Below are 16,363 nucleotides of genomic sequence, written 5' to 3'. Positions count from 1 at the left end.
TTCTCTTTTCTGGCCATCTTTGATATGCCAGTGCTTACTGATTTTCTAAGAGAACAGGCCCTGTCCTGTCCTGTTGCCTAAAGGTACTGACAACTCCATCAACCTGAAGAGCAGATGCTCTTCACTGCAGTTGAAGGCTTTATTGTAAGATCCCAGAAAGTCACAGGATAAGGAAGAAAAATATCTCTGTGATCCATCTCTCTTTGAAGCAAGACAGCAGTTAAGTAGCCTCAACAGATAAAGAGGAATAAAGAAAAAACACAGAATGAACCAATGGTGAATTCCTACTAAAAATCCAATGGCACCTTTCCTAATTTTTAATTTGGCTTTCAGAAAGACACAATAAAAGAAAAAATCCATCAGTCAACTTGCAATTGATATTGAACTGACATCAAAGCCTAATTGGAAGGGATGTTTCCTGCCAACAGCAACAACAAGGTCAGATTTTGACAGACACGAGGAGTCTGCAGCTGGAGCCCTACAAGGGCCACCAAAGTGCTACTTTCTCCTTTAAGAGCAGCACAATGACTTAGTCAGCAGCCCACATGTGAGGGGCTGACCATGCCCAGAACTGGGCAGAAAAAAGTGACTCTGATGAATAGTATGTATCTCCTCTTCACTACAAAAACAAATCTTAAATCCCAAGCAGCTCTGAATTGATGCCAAACACACCAGCAGTACCTCATTGCAGAACAACCCAGAACTGTTCAGCAGTGCTCCTGTGTGTGGCTCTGCCAACCCCCACGAGCCCAAGTGCCCCAGCTGGCTGGGATGACTGTGCTCTGTTCTCCTGGCACTGCAAACCCAGATAACAGCACTTCCCCTGCCCTGCCCAGGGGGACACTGCTGCTGTGGGGCAGATGGTGCTCCCAGAGCCCAGCCCCACAGCACCAGGGAGCAGGAAAGTGAAGCAGCCCACACCTCAGAAATGGGGGATGAAGAGGAACAGGCCAAGGCTGGCTGAGAAAGGGAGGCACAAACCAGAAGACAAAAAGCAGCATCCTCTTTCCTCTACAAAAATGATGATACTCCACAGAGACAGCAGGATCCACCAATGCTGCCAGTCTGCACTCCTAAAAACACTGTACTTCCAAAGCACTTGACACATGCAGCATGGGAGCAAGGCTCTCTCCATAATAACTTATAAATAAACCTCAAGGTTTATTTATTATGTGGAGGAAGAGATGCACAACAGCAGGTGCTCAAGTCCCTTAATTACCCAAACTGGCCAGCACAATGTGATCTGACACAGGGACAAGGTGCAAGCACACGTGCTGCTGAGCAGCCAAGGCACTCCTGCAGCCACAGCTCAGCTCTGAGCTGAACTCTGCCAGGAACAGCATCCCAGCTCCTCTGCCAGCACCCCCCTCACTGCCCACCCAGGAGCTGCACAAAAGGTGAAGTACAAGTGACCTGTGAGCCGTCAGTTCAGCTGTAGCAGGTTCCACAGCAGGCAGAGCCTTCCTGGGGCACCACCTCTCCTGCAGCCACCTGCTGGGAGCACAGCTCAGGCTCTGCTCTGCTTGGGCAGCACTTACAAAGTGCCAGGTCAACAAGCAACCAACACAGGATGGCTGAGCACTTAGCAACCTTACAGAAACTGAAGGGTGAAAGTCTTCCCTCCTCTGGCCAGGTGTGCACAGAGGTGTTTTCACTGAAATGAGGCATATCTGCACAAAGAAAACAGAAACACCCCCTCACAACCCTAAATCTGATTTAACATCGGGCTGGTGAGGGAATGCAAAAAGGTATTTTCCTTCCTGCCTTTTTAATTCCTGACTGCAGCATTTCAATCAGACTGTGCTACTTACTGCCACCTTCATGGGTGTGAGCAGCTCCAAGGGCTGGAAGCTAACACAAATGTTCCATTTCTGCTGCTGTGAATGGAAGTCTGCTTGGCAGACATTTAATGCAGGATTGGGTGCTGGTGTCCAGCACAACATGCCCAGATGATCAGCACCTTGGGTCTCAGCTGGAGCAGACACTGCAGGAAGGTGAGTGTAAGGGTGGGATAAGGCAGCTCCTCCCATCCCGAAGTGCACCCTTCAGAACCAGCTGGGCACAACTGGGGCTAAGCTCAGAAAACATTTATTCTGCATGGAAGCTGTTCAAGCTGTGCCCCAGCACTGTCACTCACAACACCCATCCCCACTGAAGTGCCAGGAGCCAGGAAAGGCAGCCTGCCCTTGGTGACCTGAGCGAGCCCCAGCCTGGCCACCCCTGGGCCAGCACAGCCCAAAGCAGCCCTGGCTGTGCCCACTCTGTGTGCCCATGGCACAGAGAACATCCACTGCTGCAACCAAAGAAATTTGGATTTATGGGCACCTCCTTGATTGCTTAGTATAATAAATGCTTTGACAGCAAATGAAAGTATTGGTATTTCTTATATAGAACATTTTAGTACTTTTTGCAAAGGAATCAAAAATATGTTTCACACAAATACATACATACTGCATTTGACTGTATACTGTCCCTGTACAGAACTTTAAAAATGAGGACCTGTAGCAGAATCTGAAAGAACACAGAGACAGAAATTAATAACCCAGGAAACTTCCTACCTACTGTTCAAGGACCAAACTGAAAGATGCATATGAATTAGAAGAGAACTGCAACTCTAAAACATTCATCACAGACAAAACCAATGTTAATCACAATTCTACCACTTTTAAGTACAAAAGTCTACAAGAAAAAGGGAAAAACTGGAGTAGCACTGCTGTTTCCTACTGATGTGCAGGCATGTAGCAAATACACACAAACAGTTTTGCACTACACCACAGGCATTCTGCATTTCTGAATACAGATTTGAAAAGAACATTAAGAATCAGTGTGAGTACTTTCCTGTTAAAGGAAAGTACTGCCAGATTGGATTTTTTCTGTACTTGAAAAAGAAAGCTTTAATGTTTTTTGCCTAGAAATGTTTTAATTAGAAATTCCTTAACACATGTATTTTTTAGTTATATCAGAAATACATTTTTCTTCTGCTAAAGCTAATTTATTAATGTGCACTAATAAAATGCAAATGACTGGACAGTTGTGTTAATTTCTTTACGCTAAAGTAAACCCAGATAAAATTTTAGATCATTTTTCAGACAGAAATTCAATCTCCTGGTTACACACAATTGTTTGCACAACATTAACTGTCTGCAGTGAGGTTTAGATGCTGCAGGTTCTCTCTCTAATTTTGCAGGGAACCTTGGCCAAGTCCTTTGCTGAGCCAGCTGTGTGAATTCCCCCAGTCTGCATTTGTCAGCTGACTGCATGATACACCAAGTAATTTTAAGTACTTTTCTGCTTGCACAGTTAATATACAATTTACTGCTCTGTCAGTCACTGCATCCAATCCCTCTGTAGGGTGAAATCAGCAGGAGGCAGCACAGGATGGGACCTTGGCCCAGCAGCATGAGGCAAAGGAGAGAGGAGAGCACCTCTGCATTTCATGATGGGGCACAGCTTGGGCAGGAGAGAGGATGGAGGTGGCTGGAAGGGATATCTGTCTGTCCATCCTTCCTGCCTCTCTCCCTTCCATCCTCCATCACAGAGGCCCCAGAAACTCTGCCAATTAAGCTTTTGCCTTTTGCCTGTATCTCATAAGACCAAATAATTATTGAAAGCTTTCCCAGAACACCTTGTACCCAATCTGTGATTTACAGCCCCTCTCACCTGGGTCACTCCCAGAGGCCTTAGCTCATGCAGCCCTTAGAAGAATCCCCTTTTGCCATCTCCTGGGGTGCCTGTACTGAGGAACAAGCTAGCACACGCTGTCCTCAGGCCAGCAGAGCCCAGAGGAACGTGCTGGCACATGTCAACAAACACATCCTTCTGTCTCCAGGGCACAGGCACCCTCCTCACACAGCTTCTCTTCAACCAAGGCACTGAAACTGCAGCCCCAGTGTCCAGCAGCACCCAACCCCATGTCCTGCTCTGGAACTGCTGGGCTCCATCAGCTCGTGGTGCCACAGAAAGCATTCCCTGCCAAAGCCTGGAGCCATGAACAGACACAAACACACTGTGTCTCTCTCACCAGTACTACCAGGACATCCCATACCCAAATGCACCTTTGCACAACCTTTGCACTTCTAGTTCTTCTTGTGTTCTCCCAATACTCTCACAATCTTAATTCTTAGCATACAGGGAAAACCAAGGAATTTTCAACTGACAATTTTGCTAGATTTGAAAGGGCTTTTCAGGCATGGCAATGGCTCACCAGAGGCTCCACCACAGGTGCAGAGTGGCCAGGGAGCTGGGCTTAGGCAGCCCTGCACCACGAGCTCCTCTGGGCAGGGTCACACAAGCACTCATGCTTCTCTCTGAAACGTGGGGTAGGATGTGCTGCACTGCCACTCTCAGGAGATGAAAGCACAGAGGAAGCACTGACACAGCACACTGTAAGTCAGGTGTATTACTGGAAATGAAATGGGCAGACTGGCATTCAGGCAGATGTCCAGCAAGATTCCCAGAACTTTATGGGACCACTTTCCATGGTAACTACTTTGTGAGGCTGGAAAATTGCTTAGTAAAGAATTTTCCCAGTATATTGAAATTCATTTCATACGCAGTAGCAAAGAAAGAAACTTAAATTTACTTTTATAAATCATATTAATATATAAAATCTGTATCTTTGTTCCTAGACCCCACTACTCACTCCATTTAGAAAACAAAACATACAGCAATGAAGTGAATTTATGCACCATGAGAAAAGTTGTATGTACATGGAATAAAAGTAAACACACAGGAGAGAAACCACAGCTTACAGAAGATTATTGGGAGATTATTATCTTCCCACTCAGCTCTTTGAAGCTCACAAATAATACAACAAAAGTAACATAGCTGAGTTTCTCTAATATAAATTATGTGTTTCTTAAGGAAAAGACATTTTTACTTAGTTTTGTCATTTAGGATGTTTTTCTTTTTTAACAGAACCTTAATAGCAGAGTCTCCCTTTGGAGGTTTTATTCCTTTCAAGGGTTGCTATTAACAAGCAGAAAAATGGCAGGTTACTATGAACACTTCCTTTAAATACACAGGATGAGTAAAGCCTTGGAGTTTTTCCTCCTGTGAGCCACAGCTAATGAAACAGATTGTTTATCAGCTGGCACTGCAGACTCACTCTACTAAATTTGAGAGCTGCCTTCTTGGCCACAGATGCCAGAAGAAAGCTGCAGTTGGGTGCTTGCCTGACCGAGTACACAAACTTGGTTCCTCCCAGGGAAACCCTCAGGTGCTTCCCTTCAGCAGAATGCCTGAGTGCTGGGCTGGCTGCAGCACACAGAGCAAGGAAATCCATTCCTGCACACTCTCATCAGTCCCAGTGGAAAAGCAGAGCTGAACAGCAGCCACAGAACCAGGCACTTGTGGCAATGGGATAGAACTGCTCAGAGCAGATTTCAATCCACTTACCTAAACTCTGAGACCTTCCCCATCTGCTTTTCTCAACCAACAATACCAAGGATGAGTTTGCCCTCTGGAGAGGGTACAACTCTGGGATTTGCCCCAGGGCCTCTCTGTCCTCTTCTGTCTTAATGTCTGGGTAACATTTGGTGCACACACAAATCACGGTGATGTACATAAACAGAGACAAACCACTAGGAAATCCTGTTCAAACACTTTGAAAAAAGCAAATAAAGCTGATGTGCACTTCACTTGAATATGATTTTAATGCTGGGAAGTCACAGACAGTGACAGTACAAAATGAATAAAGTACCTTTAAGGCTTGTGGCTGTAAGACAAGCCTAGGGAAAGCAGGAAGATGCTGTGAGAGCAGCTACTCAGCTCTGCTGGCAGATGTTCTGGTGGCATTTGCCAGCTGCTGGCATGTTTAGCCCTCTCCTTTTAACCAAGCAGAAAGCCAGTGGCTGTTTAACTTCAACTGCACTGCAATTACTTGCAATGCTTTGAGAGCACCACCTTTAATCAGCTGTATTCTTCTAAAACAGATTCAGATTTTGGACTGAAAGTTTTATGGGTCTTAACAAGTATTTGACAACTTTGTTGAGGTCTTCCTCAAGAATTGTGTACCTGTATTTACAACCAATGGGAACCAAATGACAAAATAAACACTAAAGATTCAAACTTATAACAGGGAACTTGCAATGGAAACCACCTTTTTGAACACCAGAAACCTTGAATCCTTGCTTTGAGTCAAAAAACAATGACTGAAGGACTCATCAATCCTCAGCAGTTGCCTGTTATACCCAGGTAAGCTAATTAAACCTGCTGATCTCTGGAATATTATCCTGGCCTGAACAACCACTCACTGTAACATATGATCAAATGATCCCAAAACCAGCTGACTCATGGTATGGGAATCAGAGGGAAAAAAAAACCCCTAAAGGGACCAAAGGAAAAAAAAATTAAAATGTAGGAGGGAAAAAAGCCATTTGCAATTTTTGCAGTATTTTGTAACATCTTGGAAAAAAAATATTTGGATGACAGAAAATGACACCCTCTGTTTTTGCTCTCTTAAGACACAATTCAGTATGAAATCAACCTGGCATAAGACCAACCCCAGGAAACCCAGCAGGAAAGGTACACCTGAATTCTTTCCCAGACTGGTGGTCTCTGAAGCACATCCAGCTGCTCTGTGGAGCCACCTCTATCTCTGAGCTGCCAAATGAACCCATATCCAAAAATCTACCCTGGTCTGTGCACCTCACATGGCTGTCTTGTGGCCTCATTTTTCTTTGATCTAAATTCAAACCATAATCAAATAGCTGAAGGAAGCTACTTTGGAAGAAAGAAGTAGATAATGAAGTGAGTGATAAGTTTATAATAAATGAGAACAGCACGTAGACAAAGTAGTTCCAAATATCTAATAAAGAGAGAAAAGCCAATGCAGATCCAAAATGGGAAACTGTTTGGGCTCTGTGAAACACTTCTGCTACTCTTTTCCTGAAAAATACTTCTGAACAAGTCCAACCACTTTGGAGGGTACCCAGCAGAACTGAAACAACCAGTTCCTTCCTTGAGCCAGATGAGCCCTGGCCTCAGGGTGTGTCTGCAGTGGCACACACAGCCCAGGAGCAGCTGTGCAGGGGAGGGACACAGGAGAAGACACTGCCCCAGGTGTGAGAGTGCTGGTGTGCAGGGAATGAAACCAGAACTGCAGAGTGCAGGGAACTGAGCAGCCCAGGAGAGGTTTTTGGTGAGAGCAGCTGCAGAAAGCAAAGGGGCCAGGTGAATGTGGCTGTGCTGCCAGGCTGCTGGCAGCAGTTCCAAGCTGATCCCACTGGGAAGCTCAGGATTACAGACAGCTCCAGGGTACTAATCCCCACTGAGGAAAGATTCCAAAGGGGAGAGGAAAGTATTTCTTTAAAGGGAATGGACACCATCTAGCAAACCTGAGCCTTTGGGAATTAGGATAATTCACAAAGGAAAGACAGCAAGTTCTTTTAATTGTTTAGAGATTATTTTCAGTCATCTTACAGGTAACCTCCAGCCCAGCAGCACTGTCAAAGGATGGGGCCACTTATGGGACCAATCTGTGTCAGTGCAGCAGAAATGGCATGCAGAGCAGAGTGACATCCCTGCCAGCATCACACAACCCTTTCAGAAAGCCCCCACTGACAGCACCAGCTAAAAAACCCTGCTGAGAAATACAAAATGATACATGGAAATGTTTTTCATTAGGAGCACCATGGAAATTACCAATCATATATGATAAGTATGAATTCAATACAAGTGATCCAATAAATCATTTGCAGATATCATATCTTTGTTTTTTGATTATTGGTTTTTTGTAACCCTTCACCTAGTAACTATCTAAACTTTCTACAGAATGAAATCATTAACAAACCTCTCTGGATTATATTTTCTCCTGTGGAACCTGAAAAAATATTTTAAAATATTTTAAGTCCAAGCTGTCTTCCAATTAATAAACATAAAACTTGTTATTGTGAGAAGTAACATATTAAAACCTGAAAAATAGCAATAAAAGCATTTTGGAATACTTCAGGAGCAGTCTAAATGTCTCAATACCAGTGATTTGTTTCTGGAAAAAAGCTGAAAGCTCAGAAAGGCAGATTATCCCAGTTTGGGATATCATGACTAGAACCTTTCCCAGTGCTTACATTCGTACACATTTTGGCAAAGAAATTCACCATTTGTTTCATTCTCTGACTAGGTCTACATGCAGCAACCTGGAATAGATAAACTACCTTAATAAGTTGTGGAAGGAGATAATTCCATTCTCAAAACAGATCTTTCTGTACAAAACTCCCATGGATCTTTATTCTTGAAGAACATATCTTCATCTAAATCCTATACTTTATACCCAGTGACACTGATAACAAATGGATCAAACAATCCTGTCCAGTGCTTGTAGATTCAGAGATAATTATTTCTTTCTGCAGTTTACCAATTATAATTTTTAAGGCAGTATCTTCCCTTCCATGTTTCCTTACCAATTCTAAGCAACTGGCATACAGTGCTAATCTAAATAACACTTTTTAGTTTCCTAGGTAGAAGCAGCCACAGCACACTATTGCTTGGTTTTTTCCTTAAAAAACACCGTGCTACGTTATTTGCAGTCAAACTCCTGTAAAACTCTTGCTAATTCCAGTGACAACATAACGTGGTGAAAGACTTTGGTTATACATACCTCTGAAAAGAAAACAGAGAGGATGACTAGGCTGATCCAGTGAATTACTCCTGCAAACTGGGAAGCACTTGAAACTGCAATTAACATAATACAACGAAGGGTCATTATAGTAGCAGAGTGCAACTTAGGTTTAGCATAATTAGTACTGCCACAAGTTACATATGGTAAAGCTTGCTTTCTCAGATTTTGCAATGAAGCACCAGGAAGAGGATGGGATGCGATGGACATGGAACTCCAGGCCTGCCAGCTGCTCACCTTCATTCACCATGTTAGCAGCTCTTCCCTGGAGCTTTAACAGATCCTGCTGCTGGTTAGCAATGGCAGACACAGCTCAGGTCTTTGATGCTCTGCCACTGCTTCATGTTCTCACCCCAACGCTGCTTTAGTACGAGATGTGTGACTAATTCCCGTGTACCTAAAAATCCAGATCTAGGACTCAGTAAGGAAACAGAATGCTCTACTATCCTCACATTATTCCTTGTGTTCAGTCTTTGACAATTCATGTCAGATGATCAGTATTTATCAGGAACAGGTGCTTAAAAACTAATCCTCAAAATGGGCTTCAAAATACATTTCATGCTGACAGAAAAATGCAGAAGGCTGACAGGGTCCACTAACCGAACTGCTAGTGATTTCTACTCCCACATGCTCCCAAGTTTGGGCTAAGGGAATGAAGAGCAAACACTCTCTCCTTCCTGCAGGGTATTTGTGAATCTAGTATCTCCACAGCAGACAGACCAGAGCAGTCTGTGCAGCCTTGCAGTGCCAGGGGATGACTGTGTAAGGCAAGCAGTGGCTGTGTGCACAGAGGTGCAGGGCTGCAGCAGACTTAACGATTTCCCAAGAACATACTGGGCACATACTAAATGAAAAACTCTCTTTTAAAATCAGAATCGATTAATATGGGAAGGAGAAGAAAAGCATGTAGGAAGAAATCAGGATACAAATAAAACTGAGTATGCCCTGCCACTGGAACCCCCACTGCTGAAGCTCTTTTGGGGTTTGATGAGAGCATTTACTGTGCTGCAGCAGAGGAACTACTTAAAGGTGAAACAAATCGTCAGAATATAAGAGAATAAAGTTTCCTAAGGCACTGTCTCTATCGGGCAGCCTGAAGGACGGGAAACCCTTGGGATGCAGTGTTTCCAACAGGGCTCGACTGACATACAAGGCTCCAGCCGCCCCCTGGCGACACAGAAACATTCAGCAACCACGGATTTGGGGCAACACTCCTCCTGACAAACCCTGAGCGAGCACTGAAGGAGCTCGGAGAAGCAGCACTTCTCTCAGCGGAGGCTGTTCCTCATTTCCTGGCAGATGACACTGCAGGGCTCTGTGTGTGACGCTGCTGGCTCGGGCAAGCCCTGACCCCGTGGTGCTGAGGCTCTGCAGGGCTCTGCAGGGCACGGCCAGGGCTCAGACGGGCACAGCCAGGGAGCACAGCCCATCAGCCCCACGCTGGTGCTGCTCAGGAAGGGCTGCTGCCTTCTACACATGCACCTGCTACAGCTGACTGTAGAATGAGGATGGTACCACCATCATTTCCCCAACTCCTTTTCCCCAAAACTGCTAAGATGAGGAATGGATCGCACAGTCTGTATTCCTGAGGCACTGGAACCTGCCATAAGATTTATTTTCTTTTAATTTTTAAAATGAGGTGCAAGTGAGTTAATACTCATCTATTTCTGCTTTTGCAAAACATCACAAGGCACTGCAATGTTATTATTGCATGTGAGAAGCTTTGAAGACAGACTTAAAAAACCTGATTACAGAACAGAGACCTAAAACAAAACATATAATATATGTCCCTTGCTTTCTGGGGTTTCTAATTCTGGTATGAACCCACTTTGTGCTAAAATACCCTAAAAGGTCACTGACCTTTTCATGTGTGTGTCTTGCAGTTTGTAAATGTGGTGTCAACCTATGAAACCACCAGCTTTGTGTGTGGGAGAAGAGCAACCAAAGACTGCACTGAAAGCAGGAGAGAAAAGCTCTACTCATGTCACAGCCAAAGAAAACACCAGGTTTTTTGTTGTGGCTTTTCTTTCCGGTTGGTGGGTTTGGATTTCTTTTACTAAAGGGAGGCTTCCTAAGTAATTACAGTCTATAGCATGGATTAGCAGTTGTTATTAAGGACAAACTGGCAGTGATGTGCTGTAAGGTATCCTAATGCACTGCTTGGTTTTATAAAAAATAAGGAACCCTTCAAAACTGTAATTACATTTTTGAGAAGCATAGTTATGGGCTAATGGCTTTTCAAAACCTCAGTGTAAATGACACACATCCCTTACAAGGCACAACTGGAATACTTAGATCAGCCTCACTGAGACAGCCTTTATCTGATTTAAGATAGAAGGTACTCAAACTTGTCAAGGCATAAAGCCTCAAGGCAAGATTCATTAGTTAAAATGTAAAGGAGTAACACAAGTGGAATGGACCTGAGAAAATCCATCCTGGTGGCAGGAGCCACCTCTGAACAGTGAAGTCACCTGGCTCAAACACCTGCAGGTCCTGCACAAGGTGTAAGCTGCAGAGCCTTCAGCAGTGCCATATGCACCAGATACACAGGGGAGCAATGATTCCTAAAGTAAAGCTTTCCTCAGAAGGTTCTTCAGAAAATAAATGGTGAGAAAATGGCTGCTTCCAGAGGAGAGTAACCAAAACTGTTAAAGCTCAGAGAAATCAATAGTCTTTAAAACCCTTTGTCTTTACAGGAAGTGAAAATTCTCTACATACACAGAAAGATGTGACACCTCAATAAGTATTGTTGAAAGCTTCTTCCTTAAGGCCTTATACCCACAATTCGCATGCCTGACTTTTTTCCAAGTGGCAGACTTGTCCAAATCTTGGGCTTCCTCATCCAAAAATGGTGAGTGACCAGAAAGCAGAGAAAGTCACAGCTGTAAAGGAGTGGCCATGCCCTGAACAGTGTGTGCAGCATGGACAGATGGGTGGAAATGGGGAGCAACAGCATGGAATGACACACAGCCATTCACATTCATCTCACAGAGTTTAAGATATGGCTGCAACTACCAATGAAGTCCCTTAAAGTCATCTCACTGCAACTGCAACACCTGAATCTTTATGCCACTATGTTCAATTGACAAATTGCAACAGTAAAAGGACTTCAGCAGAATAAAAATTTGGTTTGCTCAGTTTAAAGCTGCCACAGGAGATACCAGGCACTCTTTCATGCTGTGTACCCCTGCATTTATGGGATTGTCTGAACCCCAGCTGCCATTTCAACACATCTGAGATTGCATGGAGATACTAGAGGCTGCTCCTCAACATTCAGCTTAGAGGAAAGTGTTGGTGGTGTCTGTGGTCATGTCAACTTCATATCATAAATGAAAAAGAGAAAAAAAAAAAGAAAAAAAAGGGGGTGCAATGGAGGAGTAGAAGAGTGGGGGGGGAAAGATGAATTAAGAAGCAAAACAGCAGCATTAAAATTTCCATTGTGGAACCTGTGTAGAGTGAATTCAGATAAAACAAAACTCCATTTAAGCCATGATTTGACTCACAGTGTGTTAGCAAAGTAGAATGAAAATCTGTCTCATTTCAGTGCATTACAAGCTAGAAGGCTGTAATTTCAAGCAGAAGTAATTAATAAGAGGTTAACACCAAGAACCCTATTTATTTTTCTATATTCATCACTTTTATCTCTCCACATGTGGTGGGTATCAGAGATTAATGATGCATGGATTTTTCTCCTGTGAATATATAACATGCCTGTAAAGGACAGAGCTTTTCAAGTACTAATGACAACACATGTGAATCTCTGCATGCACACTCTGCTTGTATCCTTTGAAAATTTGTCCTGTACTGAAATTGTTATTTGACCTAGCTTTGGTCAGAATAATAAAGAAGAGACTGACTTCACTATACCAAGATTCCACAAGAACACATTTCTTACCTAGCCTAGTAATCATTTAAATGGTAGGGAAAAAACATTCCCAACGTCCTCCCCCTTCAAAAACCTCCCAGCAAATATAGCCTTTATATCATCAAAATTGAAAAAAAAAATTAAAAAAATAAAAATAAAAAAAAAATCCTCCTACTCACACTGGAGAAGCTTTATATCTATTAGGAGTTCCAGAGTCAGAAGAATCACCACCAATACTACACAGGCTACCAGGAAACTGTTGAGACTTGCACTGAGCAAAAATACCTGCCACACAGCTGCTCGTCTCCCACAGCACGGTTTTAGCCAGTTAGATCTAAGGAAATAAAATTAAGGGAAAAACAAGAAAAGAAAAGAAGAAGAAGTGAAAAAGGAAAAGAGCTAAAGAGCAGTGAACTCAAAATTTTAAGTTCTGCTGTTATGGATACACTCAGCAATAATGCACAAAGACTTTGCAAAGTTCGCTTTCACTGGATTCTTTTACTGAGAGAAATGTAAGAAAAACCTTCAGCCTGAGACCTCCCCAGCTCTGGAGTGCACTGGTGTCCAAGTGCCCTCAGTGTACTGAGCCATGCAGCCCTAATTATCATACACACATTTCTGCTTTCTCCTGTCTCACTAGTTCTCTTGTGCTCTTATTTTGACACACATGCTGCATTCATTCACCAGTGAGTACCAAGGCACAGCAGGACTCTGCTATTTAGAAGGCAAAGACTTTTTAAAAATAATTTCTCTGCTGCTGAATTTTCTAACCATGCACCTTTATCCCTGCTCTACTATGAGACAGATCTGATACGGGCTGCCAAATGTGGGTTGCAACAATCAGTCCATGACATCATGGAAAAGAACAACAGGAATCTGGGAAACACCAAAGCACAGCTACACTGGACAGTAGCAAAGGTACACAGCCTGGCAGTGTCCAGCCCTCATCAGCCTGTTTGTGCATCAGGCCAAGAATTACCTTGCCAGAGTTTGGGGGACAGCATGCACCAGGGACCACTCCCAAACCTGGTTTGGATGAGGTCACCCTTTTTCAGTGGAAAAATCAGGTTTAGGCAGGATGCAGGAAGCTGTGAGGAGGCTGAGCTCAGAGGAGCACAACTCAGGAGGGAAGCTGATGAAGCAGTAAACGTTGCACTACTGTTGTGCTAATGCAGATACACATTTACGTGAGGGTTGCTAATTTTTATTATTTTTTTAGGAGTATTGGTAATAGGAATAACAGTAGCATGGACTTCTGATGCATAAAGTCCATCCTGATTCTGTTCATCTCCTCACTCCTCACCCTCAGTATCACATCATCTCTCATCACAGTGTTCTGCAAGGTTCCTGTACTGGCTCACCTCAGAAAGTTCAAACGGGATGTTTGCCTGACACTTCAGATTTTCAAAGCACTGTAAATACACATTAGGTAATGAAAAGCTGACAGGATTTATTAGCCAGGGCTTAAAAACCTGCAAGTGTGGCGCAGTAACCCCGGCGTCTGACTAAAATATCCCAACACAGAAATCAGAGGTGCACAAGAAGATATGGTGATACTGATCAATTGCTAATAAACACCTCTAGACTCAGTAACTCACACTATAATCAAACACTTGGGAAAACATCACAAAATGTTCTCTGACTTACTCACAAAAGAGGGAGAAAGCGATGCCAAGCAGTGCTCAGAGACTTGACACTTTCAAGCAGCTTCTCAGAATTAAGCACATCAACAACACTTGTAGTCAGATTGCCTGATTGCCTGACTGTAAAAGACCTCCTCAATTGACTCTCCAAGCTTCAGAGAAGATTTGACAAGTGTTACTATCAGCAACTTGCCCTTAGGTTAAACTTTGTTATGGCTCCAGCCTGAATACAGAATGCAATAGATTTCAAATAGCTTGGGTTAAAATATAAGGTGAAAAAAAAGGCATCGGGATAGGGGCCTTTTTGCCTGCTTGATCTTTTAATGGGGTTTATTTTACATATCTCAAAACAGGGTAATTTGATTTTAATGCAACTATGATTTTAGGCTTAGGGTTGAGGGTTTTTAGTGGCTCTGTTTAAACAGGACAGGCTTTGGCTCTATTCTCTGCTTCCATTTATGTTCCCTTTTCCAAAAGACCCATTATGCCAGTATTTTAATATTGCAGGGCAGCTTTTCCTATTCACAGAATCATCACTAGAGGGCCCAAGTACCTATCTCTAAAAGCTCTGCAAAGTCAAGCTTTTCAAATACACCAAATGCATGAGTAGGAATAAGCCAACTGTAATGCTCAGCATACAATACACATAACCATGATAATTATTACTCAAGCTGCTAATTACTTATAGAATCCTGAATAAGATGGCATTATTCTGTCTGTTCAGTAGTATTACTCCAAATTATTAACACCAATTTAAAAAAGCTTCTGAATGAAATTACCAGTTTACACTGATAAAGCAATCAGCTTGAGAGGTCAAGTGCAGCTCACGGGCCCATTTCCACCTCTACCATACTCATAAAATATAAAAATGGATTTCAAGGACACAAAAAGACAAGGAAAAGACCTTTTTTCCTCACTTCAGACCAAAAAAACCCAAACCAAACAAAAAAGCCCAAATTGCCAAAAACCCACAAACTAGCAAAAAAGTTCCCTATTCTGTTCAGAGAATAAGCACACGTTCTATTGGTGTTTGCTTGAAATCACACACAAGTGTGACTTTGGAAAACTTTCCTGCATGATTTCAAACAGGTTAATCAGGTATTTCAGCTAATTAGTCTCTACAACAGAAATATTTTATTTACCTTTCTTGCAATGCCTGGATGAAGTAAATAAACGTACTAGCACAGGAAATTTTTAATTGTTGGTGACATTGAGCTGTAAAGCTCTGTTCTGAGACATTAAAATATATTTAGTGGAATTTTACCAGGGTAGTTTTTTTTTAAAGATACTTTCACACATGGCTTCATCCAAAACCAATCTGTCATCATCCTGCTAGCCTTACTAATAAACAGCTTGGGAAAAAAAGAACATAAGGCAAAACTGGTAAAGGTTGAACATATTTGTCTGGTAAGGAACCACTACAAACAGTTTTTTCTTGCTGTTAACAGCTGTCACTGTTTCTATTTTGTTTCTATTTTCTGGGCTTGTAAACAAATACCCCAAAATCTGCATTATATCTTACCCTGCTTTTTTTTTTTGTCTTTCCTTTGGCTAAACAGCATGTGTTTGCACCTCACAAGACGGTTATGATCAGAAAACAGAAGGATGGATGAGATCCAAATTGCTATCTGAAGGAGCAGAAAGGCCATGGTCAGGAAGTGGCAGGAACACAGGCTAAATAACAATATGAAATGTGGCTGAGCCAACACAGACAGCAGAGCCTCACAGCAGGCTGCAGGGAGCAGCTGGAGGCCTGGAGCAGTAACTCCAAGGAACACACACAGCTCTGCACCTCTCTTATGGACTTCTACAAGCCTGGTTTAACTACAAACTTTAACTATTGACAACACTCTCATCTTTTTACCCCTAAAACTTGTTCTATTTCAAACCCCATGGCACTTCTTGGAAGACTGCTGCAAAACTCTGCTGCTCAAACGGCAGAAGAGATTCCCCTACTTTTCTCCCCAAACTCACCCATGGCCAGTTTATACACACTCATTCTTGTGCCAATATTATTCTTTGCTTGATGAGGTCTTTTCCCCAGCTGGCAGTCTGTCCGTGATGCACTGCACACAGAAGTGGCAGCCACGTGTGTAATTCAATTAAAGCCCATGCTTTTTGTGGAACAGACACTCTGCTTCTGTAACTACCCTAGCAGCCTCTTCTGCATGTGAATACAGAACGGGAGCAGTAGATAATATTTTACAATAGGCTTAATTAATTCATTACATGAATGCTTCC

General features: G+C 43.0%; 1 protein-coding gene across 2 annotated transcripts in view; it reads right to left on the bottom strand.

Annotated features, from left to right (window-relative positions):
- TMEM266 (transmembrane protein 266) overlaps positions 1 to 16,363 on the bottom strand; it is an 81,961-nt gene that overhangs the window by 29,611 nt on the left and 35,987 nt on the right. Inside the window, exons 5-6 of one of the 2 annotated variants that reach the window (XM_084214123.1) lie at positions 12,659 to 12,813; positions 8,597 to 8,670 (exon numbers count right to left, since the gene is read on the bottom strand). In XM_084214123.1, coding sequence (XP_084070249.1) covers positions 8,597 to 8,670; positions 12,659 to 12,813 — 229 coding nt within the window. The remainder of the gene's footprint in view (positions 1 to 8,596; positions 8,671 to 12,658; positions 12,814 to 16,363) is intronic. The other variant, XM_084214122.1, reaches the window with a different exon arrangement.

This window comes from Fringilla coelebs (assembly GCF_963513975.1).
Source record: "Fringilla coelebs genome assembly, chromosome: 12".
Classification (NCBI taxonomy): Eukaryota; Metazoa; Chordata; class Aves; order Passeriformes; family Fringillidae; genus Fringilla; species Fringilla coelebs.
The sequence above is the reverse complement of the archived record's forward strand: the minus strand, read 5'-3'. Positions and strand labels throughout refer to the sequence as shown.